This window comes from Poecile atricapillus, chromosome 4 (assembly GCF_030490865.1).
Source record: "Poecile atricapillus isolate bPoeAtr1 chromosome 4, bPoeAtr1.hap1, whole genome shotgun sequence".
In the NCBI taxonomy this organism is placed as follows: Eukaryota; Metazoa; Chordata; class Aves; order Passeriformes; family Paridae; genus Poecile; species Poecile atricapillus.
Window position 1 is genome coordinate 65759339 of NC_081252.1, and position 14288 is coordinate 65773626.

At 38.3% G+C, this 14288-nt stretch overlaps 1 protein-coding gene across 7 annotated transcripts in view; it reads right to left on the bottom strand.

Moving 5' to 3' along the window:
• The window catches only part of ABLIM2 (actin binding LIM protein family member 2), a 132154-nt gene that overhangs the window by 59056 nt on the left and 58810 nt on the right, over positions 1 to 14288 (bottom strand). For all 7 annotated transcript variants that reach the window (XM_058837551.1, XM_058837556.1, XM_058837553.1 and 4 more), the window contains exons 4-6: positions 12515 to 12630; positions 8566 to 8692; positions 6379 to 6472 (exon numbers count right to left, since the gene is read on the bottom strand). In XM_058837551.1, the coding sequence (XP_058693534.1) occupies positions 6379 to 6472; positions 8566 to 8692; positions 12515 to 12630 (337 nt within the window). The remainder of the gene's footprint in view (positions 1 to 6378; positions 6473 to 8565; positions 8693 to 12514; positions 12631 to 14288) is intronic.

Consider the following 14288-nt stretch of genomic DNA (forward strand, 5'->3'; position numbering starts at 1 on the left):
AGCTGAGAAAAGAAATAAAAAAACCCTCACAAAACCTGCAATAGTCATTCTTTTCTGTTATTCAGAAATAGTTTGCAGAACCCCTTACTTTGGTAAAAATGTAAGTCTTAAGCTATCATCAAATGGTACAGTGCTCTTCAATAAACCTAACAAATTATTTATAGGGTAAAAGCTATGCAAAAAGTTTGGTTTATTGTACAGTTTTCTCCTGACACACTGACAATTTGTGAGTTTTTAGCAGTTCAGATAATAAATACAGATAGGCGTAGCTCTGTTTTTCTAGAGAGAAGAGGTGGCTAAAAAGGGGAAGGCTGAAAATGAGAAAGATGAGGTGACTTCATCTAGACCAATATAACTGGGCTACAGAAAAGACTAAAAGATATGGGAAAAAGGCATTTGCAATGCTATTTATTTGCTTGCTGACAGTATTTTTAATGATGCCTTTCTCAAAGCAGAAAGTCTAGGTCAACTGTCAAAACGTACCCAGATAAATTCAGATATAATGCACTGATGATTAACCTGCCTTTGCAAGCCAGCAGCCCCAGACAAATGCAAGTGGCATCAAACCAGAGACCATTCCCAAGCTGCAAAATGCCCTGTATCTCAGCAAATACTCCGCATTGAAAGGGCTAGTTAATGTTTCCTACCTTAGATGGTCTCCTTTTGCTAATGCTGATTTATTTAGATGTGTCTTTCCAACAGTTTTCTTTCTTCTCTGTTGAAGGGAGGAAAGTGGCGTAGAGAGCAGCTTCTGAGGAAGGCAGCACTGACACTTGGATCCTTTTGCTGCTCTGACAGCCTTCCCGAGGCTGCCCATGCACAGGGAACCCTTCGCTCGTACAGACAGAGCTGCCTTTATTGCATGTTTCACTATTAATGCCTATATTAATAAGCTGCTCAAGCACCTTTCACACATCAGTAGGTCCTGTTGTTAATGAAACAGCGGGGTTACAGACATTGCAGAATGAACCATTCTCCCACACTGCAGGCAGAAATTTGTACTCCCTGCTGTAAAGAATTAGTATCGTCTCTCTGCTATACTGAGACTCTTGCAAAGGGAAAGGCAATCGATTTACAAAGTAGATATGGCTGCAAACAAAACCAGCTCAACCCTAGGGCAAAGCAAAAAACAATCTATGAAAAATAAGATTCATGCGTTAATTAATAAGTCACTGAGGTAGAAGTGACATTTAATTGACATATAAATTACTGACATTTCTAGTCTCATTCCTAGTGCCTACTGCATTTGTTCCCTTACTTCAAAATAACATATGGTTATGATTAATAGATTTTAAAAACATATATTGATTATGTTTTTTCTAGACATTTACACATATATGTAAACTAGTAAAATGCTAACCCTTTCTTCCCCCACATAAACTGAGTGCCATGCTGCCATGATACTAAAAACATAAAGATGCTTCCAACTGCTGTGATTTTTAACAGCACTTGTAAGGCATATTTACACTAGTCATGTAGCTTTGAATCATGGGACAGTTGTAGATAAAATCAAGTGCTGAAAATATCCCTGAGGGGTATTTTGGCCACTGATGGGATGCAGTTTGCCTACCCAAGCAAACGTGACCCCCTCACAGCCTATACTGTGTTTGACATTAAAACATCCCAAGAATGATATCTTTGGATATGGAGGCTTCCTCTAACAATGTAGGAAACCACCAGCTGAAAGAGCAGATGAAGAGAACCCCTCACCTCAAAGTAACATCTCACTATGGGCTGTCAGTGTTAAAGAACTCACAGAAAAAAATCACACCAGTGCAGGATACACCAGGAAAGTACTTTCTTTAGAACTGGTGGAAGGGATTACTATCCCTGCACAAGACTGTGGTGAGGCATTGTCTGGAGTACAATGTTCATCCATGCTGGGAGAAGGCGGCTCCAGTTAGGAACCCACAGTGGGAAAGTCCACCAGCATCACCAGGAAAGCCTGGAGCTGACTTTACAAGCAGAGGAGAATTGGGTTCACTCCGTTTTGCAAAATAAAAGCTGAGAGGGACTAAGAATATTCTCTATAAATTCTCCATAGAGCTCACCACCAATTAAAGGGGACAACATTTAATAAAAGCTAAAAATCAATCTTATCCAAAGCATTTTTAACTATTTTAATGCAGACCACTTTAAAATAGAGGCTGGAATTGAGATGATATTTCAAAGCATCAGATGTTAAGGAAACCCAGACATGCCTCCCAGGGGAGGACAAGGAGGAGTCTCTGGCTGTCACACAACTTTGTCAGGCACCTCAACAGCTTTCCAAATCTTTTACACAACCTGCTGTGTGGGAAGGACCAGGAGAGAGACCACACATCTCTGCCTCCCCCAGCAAAACATAGCTAAAAGACTGATTAAAAATGAGGAAAGAAATGGAAAGTATTTTCTTGAGTGAAAGGGCTTTACAGCAGACTCTGAATTATCGTAAGAAATACAGTATATTTTTTAAAAAAGAGACAATTACATGTTTTTTAGGATATTATCATTAGAACAAGTTGAAATTTTAACTAATAAATTACTGCTTGTAGTAGAAAAAATAGTAAAGTGCTTTTAGTGCTAAGTGCAGAGAAATAGATTGCAACATGACAAAAGGGAAATGGCTGGTCATAAAAATCAATGGCTTGTTATTTTAAAATGTGTGTTATTGCATGATCATAACTATTGCAGGATTGGCAGCAGAGATACAGCATAAGCACTGAAGTAAAGCTTTTCTCTCCCTAGAGGTTTTCAGGCACAGTGTATTTTAAGTCAAACTACAAAAGTAAACTCCAGCAACCTCTTGCTCCTCACTTAAGCTGGCAGGTTTATCAATATATATGGTCAGGGACAATACAAAACAACTTCTACGAGAGGACTGACTTGCATTTAAGAGTGTTCTGTATGCATCACAAACAAAGCAAATCTCGCCCATAAATGCAGTGGTGGATTGGGTTTAAATAAAAAAAAAAAAAACCCAAAACCACAAGAAACAGCAAAATCATTGCTTTTAAAAGTCATAAAATTTATCATCTCTATAAATGAACAGCTCAGCCCCTTTTATAGCTTTTCCAGTACAAGTTCCCTGGGAGAGTTGGTGAAAGCCAAGGTGGACTGAAGGGGAAGAAAGAAACTAGAAAGGAATTATAAACAAGGATGTCTTATGTTAAAGCCCATTTACTACTGCATGGAATGAATCTGGCCCTCAGAAAATGGGCTGAGAGAAGAATTTAGGTAACTAAATCATCACTGTATTTGGCTGACAATCTACAGAAACAGCCACATTTTTTTAACTTATCAGTAATGCACACTAGTTGACTCTCCCTTCCTTTCTGCTGAATAAACACAATGTACAAATGTTGGAAAGGGAGACAAGATTATAAAATCTGGACACAGAATAGTTGTGGAAGCAGCTGTCCTCCTGACATTATCACAGAATTCAGAGATGGAAAAAATCCTGTTAGGTCATATAGTCCCTCCCTTTGTCATAGCAGGACGTTCCCTAACAGATTTTCCAGTGCCTTGTCCAATCTTGTTGTAAGACTTCCTAAGTGATAGTTTCCAGCAGCTCCCTTGGGAGAGTATTCCTCTGCCTAATAAGTATTGCTGTCAAGATTCCCCCCCACTTTAGGAGCAATCTTCCCCTATTTCTGTTTCTCCAGACGATATTCAAGATGGTAAAAAGAAATATTGATTTGAAAAATGTGTCAGTATTCCAGACAATTCCACAAATAATATGTCCTACAACAAAAAACAAAAAGAAAAAACAAAAGAACAGGCACTGACTACCCTGCATTTTTTCTGTCCTCCTGACCAGGAGATGCACAAACATCAATTAGCCTGCTACTGACAAACAGACATCGAGCCCCATACCAAGAGCAGAGAGGGAGTGAAATCAGCCCAGTTCCAAGCCTTTTGAACAAGCCCATCTGCTGCACACAAACAACAAATGCCTTAACCACGTTAGCTACAGACACGGCCTCTGCATCCTTTCAGATCTGTTTGCTCAGACCACAGCTTTTTGTTTGGCTTCTGACTGAAATGAGGTGTGTGCATTCCCTCCTCATCCAGCTGCTCTCCACGGTCCACAGCAAAACTCAATGGCTGTTTTAAGTGACCCCTTACAGAGTTACAAAGACTCATGGAAATCCAGGCTGATCACCATGGAAGAAGGCTCACAGTGTGAGTCTCTGCTTGTAAACAGGGAATGTAAAGAAAGCTCCTGAGATATGTCAGGGAAAAACAGGGGATGAGAGCAGATATCTTGGGAGATGCCGTGAGGAACAGGACCTACAGTGACAGCAGAGTGCTAGGACATGTGACATGCACTCATGTTCAAGCTTCATCAGCTTTGCTGCATACAAACCAACAAACTGTTCTGTACAATTCCACAGATAAAAAGTTTACAGATCATAACATTTCCAGGTTGTTCCAGCAAGTGTCCAGACATTAAATGTCATTGTAACCGCTCAAATCCATTTCCTGCTCCATCCTAACTTCAGCTTATGTTTCCTGTTTCACAGTGATACTATCTGTGCTTTTACACATGGTGAAAGTCCTGTCTCCTCACCTGCTTTTTTTAAAGGTTTCTGAATCTTACATCAGTATTTTTTCCACAGTTAAATGCCACAGGCCAATGGAAATAGCTCCCAGCCTGAACCAGTACCAAAGCAAGATGAGAATCAGTGCTACAGAGCTGTCCTTAGAGCAACACTGGGGAACGGAGAGGAGAGGGACACACACCGACCAAAACCATCATATGTAATCTGTCATGGCAGAATTCATACAATAACTTTCAAAAATTAGCTTTTCCCGAATTTGTTACTGGCCCATCAACAATAAAAACAAGGAACTGTCTCCCTATTCAGTACACTCTCACCAAGCAGTCAGAAGAATCAGCTACAGTCACATCTGCTCCCACGTGCCACAAATCACACTTGGTCCTGTTAGTATGTCTAAATGTTAAATTATGTCACTAAAAATCTTTAAGACTTTTTTTTTTTTCCTTTTTATTACCCATAGAGACAGTATGAACCCAGTTCTTAATCACATCACACCACATGCTATTGTTTAACCATACTGCAGGTAAAATATTACCACATAAAAAGAGCATTCTTGCACATATTTCAAGGCAAGAACTGGGACACGAAAACAAAATCTTGTGAAGCCAAGAGTCAGTACAGAAACCGGAGCTTCTGTTCTTCTTCAGCTCAATATTAATCACTCCTTGTAAACTGCTCTGAGGAAGTGCACTCCCAGTTTGCCACATTTAACTCTTCTCTCTGCATTCACCTCTCTTAATCACCTTCACCTTCAAATTTCACCCCCTTTTACTCCCTTTCATTCAGTGTCAATGGCTGACACCTCTGAAAACATATAACAGCTTCCACTGGTCACCTTTTACATTTTTGAAGGTTTTAAGATACTTTCTTTTGTTTTGCCTCTTCCAGTTGAGACAACCGTGTGCAAAAAAGTGAGAAAGTTGTCTTTTTACTCATTTTAGAACTCTCTCTTCAGAGAGGTCTGTAAGAACATTTGTTAATGGAAAAGTCTCTCGTGCCTATGTTAGCACCATATCATCCTCCAATACAGATTCCCATCTGGTATGGATACTTGCTCATCAGTTCCTAACAAGTTATAATGGTCCACCACTTGGATAGTTAAGTCTTTGTGTAACATCAAGCAGCTCTTTCTCTGGTGGAAGCCCTTTGGGACCTCCCCAGGCTTTCCTAGCTAAAGAAAAGAGTGAACTGACAACTCTTTCTAACTCCTGTACTGCTTGGACTTCACAGGGAAAAGCAGAAAGAAAATGCAGATGATCAATGACACTGACAGGGTAACAATACACTTAGATCCAAGGATTAATTTTATTCAGATCAAAGGAATGTATTCATTTTGTGACACCGGGTCAGTTATATGGAAATTTCTGCATAATGCATAAACATACACCTACACTAAAAAACCTCCTTCCTCTTAGAACAAGTGCAAAAAAATCTCTGCCACAGTTCATTTCTGGGTGCAAAAACACAGTTCAAATACTTCATTTTACTTTTCAACAGCTTCATCCTATCTTTGGGGAACATAAAAGAGAATCAAAAAGCAGAAATTAGAAATTAATTTAGTGCAAGTTTTAAAATGTGCCTGATAATACATTCATTTATTACTTCTGCTGCCTGAACATTCCCCAGTACCATAAATACCCATTTAGGGAGTTTGGTATGCCAAATCATTAATAGAAGAAATAAAAAACCCGATTACAGAAAAAGTTCCTGGTATTTAATAAAAAGTAACAGTAAGCTGTTGCATTAACACTCATTTGTGAGCACAGGACTAAACCCAAAAGAGCTACTCTTTTTGTACACTTTGAGATGTGCTTGAACAACAGGTTCTCCTTACCTCGAGCACTCTTCCTGTGATGTACTTTTCACAGCTGTCACACCTGATCCCAAACTTGGCGTGATAGTCCGTTTCGCAGTACGGAACCCCATCCCTAGGGCAGAACAACAGGCTGTACAGATGATGCTTTAAGTAAGCTTGCAGTTTACTGGGAGATTATGCATATAAAATTTGTCACTGTTTCAACACTTCATAGGGTATTTATGGGCCTTCCTGCCTCCCAAGTATCTCGTATTTATTAATATTGTAAAAAGCTGAATAGCAATGAACAACTATTTTTGACCACTTTTCTCCTTTGTTGCTAAACTCAGCCGTCAGCCTTGAAACAACACTCAGTCTCTGAGACCTCACACCACCTGTCTAATTATGTTACCTACTAACTTCTTTCACATGTTTCCCCCTCTGTGGAAAAGATAGTTATTTCCACATATTATCTATTATCTTCACATATTATCTTCCCCTCTTATCTAATTCATCCAATTGATGTATCCAATTTATGTATTATCTAATCCTTTAGCTGAGACTGCAGAGAGTAATTTCTCAAATATCTTGTCTGCAAACCAAGTTTTGATAAACATTAAATCTGCTGGCACTCTTGACTGGACTTGCATAAAGACAGTCATGGACCAAACATCTTGGGAATGTGCTCCACAGAAGCCAGCAGTGACTACAAGAATTCAGCCTGAGCAGCAGTGTGTTCATGCATGATGTGATCAGCCACTTCACCACCACCAGTGCATTAAGATACAGTTTAGAGACATGAAGAAAAAAACCCAAAGTCTCAGCTTTTATTTTAAAGCATCAAGACCAGAACATTCGGACTATTTCCCTGACAAGAACCTGCTAATTTTGCACTTTACAATTTTATTAAGTTGTACATGTAGACCATTAAACAGATAAATGAAAACAAATTGCTCTAAGAAGAAACTGGAGAATTTTCCCATGTTTCAAAGTTCAGGTTAAACAAAGTTAAGTATGTTATAATATATCTTATAATATCTATATGTTATATTATCTTATATATATCTTATATATATTTATCTTATATATATCTTATAACATTATAAGTTCAAACATGGTTAAATATATTTCATTTGTTATACTAAAACAGCCTATGATCAGACAGATTTGTTAGCAGAGGCATAATTTAATCAGACATTTCCCTAGAGAAACATAGAAATTAATTTTATAGCATGGAAGTTGGATTTATTAGAGACTAACCTATAAGTTTATCACAACAATTCATTGAATTAAAACCAGGATATTTCTTCTCTTGAGTTATTTTGTTTGGCATTTAGCCTTTTTAAAAAGAAGATTTTGTAATAATTATATCTTTACAATTTATGGGAGGGTTACATTAAATAACAAGAAAAAAAAGGGACTGCACTGAAATACAGCAGACTAGAACAACATTGATACAATGTAAAACCTTATTAAAGAACATACTTTTAATAAATATTGTTCTCCAGTGCAAGCCATGAAATCAAATGTTGTACTTGCATTAATCGAAATCCAAAAAATTGTTGAAAGTCAGTGGGACATAGACTCTGAAACTGCATCATCTCTGGGCACTGGTGACTGAGTTACTTTGCTGCTTCAGAAAATTTCAACATAACACACTTCTCTGAAGCAGAAATTAATCCCAGGTGCCTTGGCCAGTGAAAGGCCTGCATGTCACTGGCCTGAAGAAAGTGCTGACATGGGACGTGGTCTGTGTGCATACTTTATGCTGTCACCACATTCAGTCCAAATCTGACACCACAAGGGTCTGGAGCAGCATGAAAACATGGTGTGTACATCCTTAGTGAACTTCTGGCTAACACTTCTTCTTATGTAATACATACAGAAAGAACAGTACCTGCTTGTTTATATTACAGCATCACATAGAGCAAAACCACAGGTAACTAAGGGCATACATTTGGGTCTTAGAAACATATTCCACCTGCTGCCTCTCTGTAGCATAACTGCTTTGTCAAATCCCATTCCAGGAAATGGAAAATGTGACTTTAACCTTCCTCCGTTTCATTTATTTTAATACAATTTAGATAATAATTTAGACAATAATCTCTAATATATTCTATATCTCTGAACATATATATATGTATCTAATAAAGGGTATGCAACAATAAATTAATTATTTGGCATTAAAAGAATGCTGAAAAGAGGTGAAAATACTCCTCTACTTACTTGCTGATGTACTCTGCATTCAGTAGCTTGCCACATGTATTGCACTTAAAACACCCCAAATGCCAGTGTTTGTCCAAGGCGACCAAGGACTGACCATTTTTTATTTCTGAACCACAACCCCCACAGTCTGCAAGAGAAAAACCCAAATTAGTGAATCATACTCTTTAGATGGTCATGCAGCAGGATCCATCAGTGCCCCAGTAACAGCTCAGGAGGGCTCTTTAACTCACTCCACCTCTCACTGATGGATGGCAAATGTTGCAACCCTTAGAAAGCTCTGACATTGCTACAAGGTATGCATCATTCAAAGAAGAAACGCGATGACTTCAATTTCCTACTGAAATTTTATTCATTTATACTGTGTTTAAAAAATACAAAGTTTTGCTGATTAATTTTTCAAGCATCGAAAATCAGCCTGATAAAAGAAATAAAAAAGACAGAGTAAAATTAATAACTGATTCTTCATATTAGCCTTTGCCTTTGGATCTGCATGCTCTACTTCTTTCAAAATTCTTTTTGCAACCATGAAAAAACTCCAAGCTGAAATTCTGGTATGAAATTTCCTGTAATCAGTAAAAACACTCCGATACTTATGAGGCATTAGTGATATTTCAATATGTGAAAGTAATGGCTCTCTATGTATTTATTCTCTATAACAATTCACTTATATAAAGCTCCAAGAGGTGCTAACAAAAAATACATGTAAAACATGCAATAACTGGGTAACAGAGGTTAGATTGTGCTGGTTAAACAGGCTGTAGGTGAGCTAGCTGTACTCCCCAGAAGGAGTAACTGAGAACAAGACTGGTTGGGGGCTTGGTTGCGTTATTTTTTAACAATGGAAGATTTTGACTCAGCTAGTAAAAGCCAAATCTACACTTGGTTTCCACATGAACAGTGCACCAGAGTGCCCTCTTTAGAGATGTTATGTAGACATGGGATGTGGATCTGGTTCTCTATATCCCAAATGAGCTCTCCAGTACCATACAAGGTCCATCTCTCACTCTTCACTCTACAGATTTCCTGTCTATGTAGGTTTTCTTACTGAATGTTAAAACAGTCAGAATACATGGGAAAAAAACGGATAAGTGCCAGTGATAAAATGATTCTAATACCAATATCTCAGTAACCCTTCTAACCCTCCATCAAATATCTTCCATCTCGTGGAAAAATAAATAGTATTTTTAGGAATTCTTCAGGTATATCAACAATTTTCTAGAGAAAAGACAAAACTTGAAAGACACTTAATCATTCAGAAATGCCAGGAGAGGAAAAACCCAAAACAATGTCTTGCATGGGACAGAAAGCTATGCAAAAACATTAGAATGATTTATCTAGTTACTAAGAAAGAACTCTCAACCTAGGATCTCATTAAAACATTTAAACAGTCCTCTTAACAACTTTCTGATTTAAGACTGTATTTAGTTGGTTACCTGACCCTAATGAGACAGTGTAAGTGAAATCGTAAATGTTTCACTCCTGAGCACACGATGACAAAGCATAGTTTATATTTTCCTTTAGTGGATTTGGAATGTATTTGAGGGAGCAATAATGTGTCTCTTTAATGTTACCCTCCAGAGCACCAACACATGGAAACAAGCCTAGCACAAAAGCATGTGCACTACAGGTCAGAACAGTTGAGTTCTGCTAATAAAAAAGAACATTTGGGTGTGTGCCTGGTTTTAGTCCCTGCAGTATTCTACAGTATCTATTGTTTAACTGCAATCAGAAATTTGTTTGTGATCTCCCCTGTACTGGGGATTCATCTGGAAATCTAATTTATTCTGACTGCTTGAGGGTTTATTTCACAAACTGAATACAACATCATGTGCTCAGATGTCATTCACCTTTCATCTGGTTTAAGCTTGGGTGGGCAGAAATGCAGCATTTTGTGAGCTTTTTTTTTTATTCCCACTTGCTGTTTTCTCTGCAAAGTGCCAGATAATTACAAACAAATATTTTGGTTGCTATGCCAACAGTGCCTACTGATGCAGTGTCCTTGTCTTCCCATCTTGGATGCAGCATCCTTTGGTGACTCAACTAATTTCAAGCAATAACTCTGCTGAACACATCAATTTGCTGCTACATGTTGATATTCCTCCTTGAGTACTCTCTCAAAATCAACACTGTCACAAGAGGTTTTCAGAGTTATTGTTTTATGAAACAAAACAAACCAGAGAGGTAGGCACTTAAAAAATTCAAGGACTCAGGCAGAAAGCAAGTATTTTACATTCTTCATTTTCTTCCAAATGGAATGCATGAAGGAGGTTAGAAGCAAAAGGGGAGGATGAAAACAGAAGGACTTGTCAGAGGGGGCAGTGATGTTGGGAGCTCACTGAGTCCCCAAGAGATGTTCTGAAAGCACTGCTGAGGTAAATAGGCTGCTGAACAGCACACCTGGTACACATCAGACAGCTCTGAGACAGGAACAAACCCAGTGTAACAATGGGTCAATGTACTACTCATTCCTTGAAAAAATTTGCCTGAAGTCATATGTTTTTGTGCACTGCTAACAAGAGTTGATTGTTTAAAGCATTAAGGTTTTTCCCAAGGAAGCTGTTAGGAGATACACAATTCACTGCTCTATGTAATTTGGGGAAAAGTTAAAACTTTTATTTTCCAAGGTCAGGTTTTGCCACAAAGATGTGCTCCCAGTGCTGTTTCCCTCTGAGGCAGGCAATTTGCTGAGGTTTGCCGGTAGCTTTGCTCTGGGAAGGCTCAGTGCAGTGACCCAAGAGAGCTGGGGAAGTGCAGTGACAAGAAAAACTCTCCATGGTGTGTGTGTGTGTACAGAGAAAGGGAATGTAAATACATTAAAGGATTCTGTATCATAGATAATCAAATGAACTTGATCTGTCAGTGCTCAACCAGGCAAATAATGTCTACTATAGTCAAATGTATTTTCACAAGGAGACAGCAAAGATATCCAAGGAGGATCCATCTCTGGAATAAATGAAAGAGAAAGCACCTAACAGAGAGGGGCAACCTATCCCCAAAAGAGAATGGCAACAGCAAGAGGAATCAGTAGAGCATCTCACAGATCATTCACACAGCAGCTTTTGATGATGAACTGTAGAATGGAGATGGTGAAAACTTCTGTGAAGAAATGCAGGGTGAAAAAGAAAACAGAAATAAAAAAAGGAGAGACTTCTCCCAGAAGTGGTCCAGATTTCTTACAGAGGAAGATGAGCAATCCTTGGAGCTCTTCCTCACCCTTCCTCACTGAATCCAGCTTGACATAACAGTCATTAAAAATTTTTCTGTCTTTGCTGTTTAATTGAATTGCTGCTGCTGTTTAATTACATAAAGGTAGTGGTGGACTCTTAAAGCATGGCAGCACTTCATGAGCAAAACAGCAGTGAGATGGAGTTCAGAGCAACACCACCACTCTATGATCTACAGCAGAAATGTTGGTGTAAAAGGACCACATTTCCTTTCCATAGTGTTTGTATCTTCTGACAGTGCACAATAACCTGAGGTCAAGGTGAATGTCCCCCAGTGACATTCCATACATTGAAACCCTTGCTGTGTAGTATTTAGCCATGCAGCCCTGCCACTGATACCTTCTGAAGCAATACAGGAACACTTACAAATCATTTAATCTTGCATTGGATTTTATCTCAGCTGAACTTGGACTAAATCATCAGAAATATTAACATCTATATTATGCTTTTCTCCAAATAATTTGATTTTGTTCATTTTAACCACATTTTTGAGAGGTTCCATGTATTGTTAATCCTATAATGGCACAATCTGTGTTTCTTTTTAATATCAGACTTTCTTGAAAAAACACCCCATACTGTTTCATGTGGCTACCTCATGCTTTATGACACCTCTTATGTAGCAGAGTAGTGTAAGTTCCAGCTGTACATACTGGTATAAAATTATGTCCTTTAAACCTGTGCAGACTAAGAAGTACTGACTGAAAAGAGCAGAAATCTGTACTTACTTCGCAGGTTCTGTACAGGGAAGGAGCCAGTGCTGCTGGAAGGGGGCAGAGAACATTTCTGGCAGATGCATTCCTTCCCATTAAAAGTTACCCGGTCCCCTGCAGGGAAAGGCAACCTGCAACAGCAGAAAGAAAAGCAAACTGGTTACAGTCTCAGGCCTTTATCAAAATGAAATATCTTTCCATAAAGGAACTGATTATACTCTGGCTTCTTCTTCTCTGCTTGCCCAGTTCTCATTCAGTTTTCCAGCCACTTAGAGGCTTAAGTATCAAAGGGACAAGTCAACAGACAGCTTCAAATGCAGATGGTTGCAGCTTCTTAGGAAAAAAAATAATATCTAAAGATACAAAAACACAGTGAGCACTCAAGTCTGAGTTGTTGTGTATCTAAGAAATGTAAGATCAGCCAGGGTTCATCACTAACAGGATCAGTTACAGAATGAAAATAAAATTGGCATTACAGGGAGTTAAGTAGAGGCAAATGCAGCTGCTTTTATGTTGTTAAATAGCTGCATAAGAGTTATGACTTTTATGCATTAAAAAACAGCACATGTCCTCACAACTTTTACCACATCAAAGTCTTTCTCTCAATCTATGTGCTCAGAAGGCAAATGTTCGTGAACTCTCAAAGGGAAAAACTTATCCCACTTACAAAAACCCACAGTGTCTACATTACTTGTTTTCCCTACTCAATAACAGCTCTCCTTACGCTTCATTAAATAATCTCTTTTTATCAACGTCCTTAAAACAAAAGCTCTCTGCTGTGCATTTCCTTATCTGGGCACAGAAACCACTGAGGCTTTTTCTCTAAGGGAACCAGATGGACAAATCATTTCACATGCAGTGAAGGATGGTGAGGATTTAGAAACACACTTCACTCTACCCAAAGCTCATGTCCAACTAAATCTTTATCCAAGATATCAAAATATGGCTTAAGTGGGGCAAAAACATAACACACACCTTCTGCCTCATGCTGAAGTCCATCTGATCAGACTATTTCATTAACATTTCATTAAAACTCTGCATGGCATTCCCCCACAAATGCTATCTAATTCATACCAACTGTGAAGTTGTCTTCACCAAAAAAGCTACATAGATACTTTGTGCTAAACTTAAAAATTATTTTGCTCCATTAACTGCCTAAGAGAAGCTTATTCTACATTTGAATTACATTTAAAAGAATTTTTTTATTACTTAGAAAAAGAACAAAAGCAATGCTGTCCTTTGTTTCCATATAATGTAACTAAAATATATTTGAAACCAGCTAAATAAGTGTTCAACACTGCCATTCATTTTGGACCATTGGTGATAATTTAAAAAATCATGAGCACACATGGAATGTAACTATTATAATCTTTTTTTGATATCTGATAATGAATTCTGCTTCTCACTTTTTTTTTTTTTTTCTTCTCTTTCTCAAGTTTTTATAGTGCAGAAACTTCCAACCTTATCTTTTACCTAAAGTTACAATATGGAAAAATAATTCATGGAAATAGCCTTTAATATTGCCTTACTCTCTGACCCAACTAAATGATCTGTGTGTGACTCTGGTACAACGAGGTCCAACACCACGTTAGTATAGATCCAGGAGGCCGAAATTTCCATCTGTTTCAAAGAGGATTTTGTACCATGGATTTTACTCAATAACCTAACCAGGAGACAACACTGTCTCTCGTGTGACAGACAGGAATGCAGGATGGAGCTGCACTCCAGTGAGCAAACCTGTCCTGTCTTGCAGCAATGTAGCAGCAGCAACCTTCTGTGTTATATATTC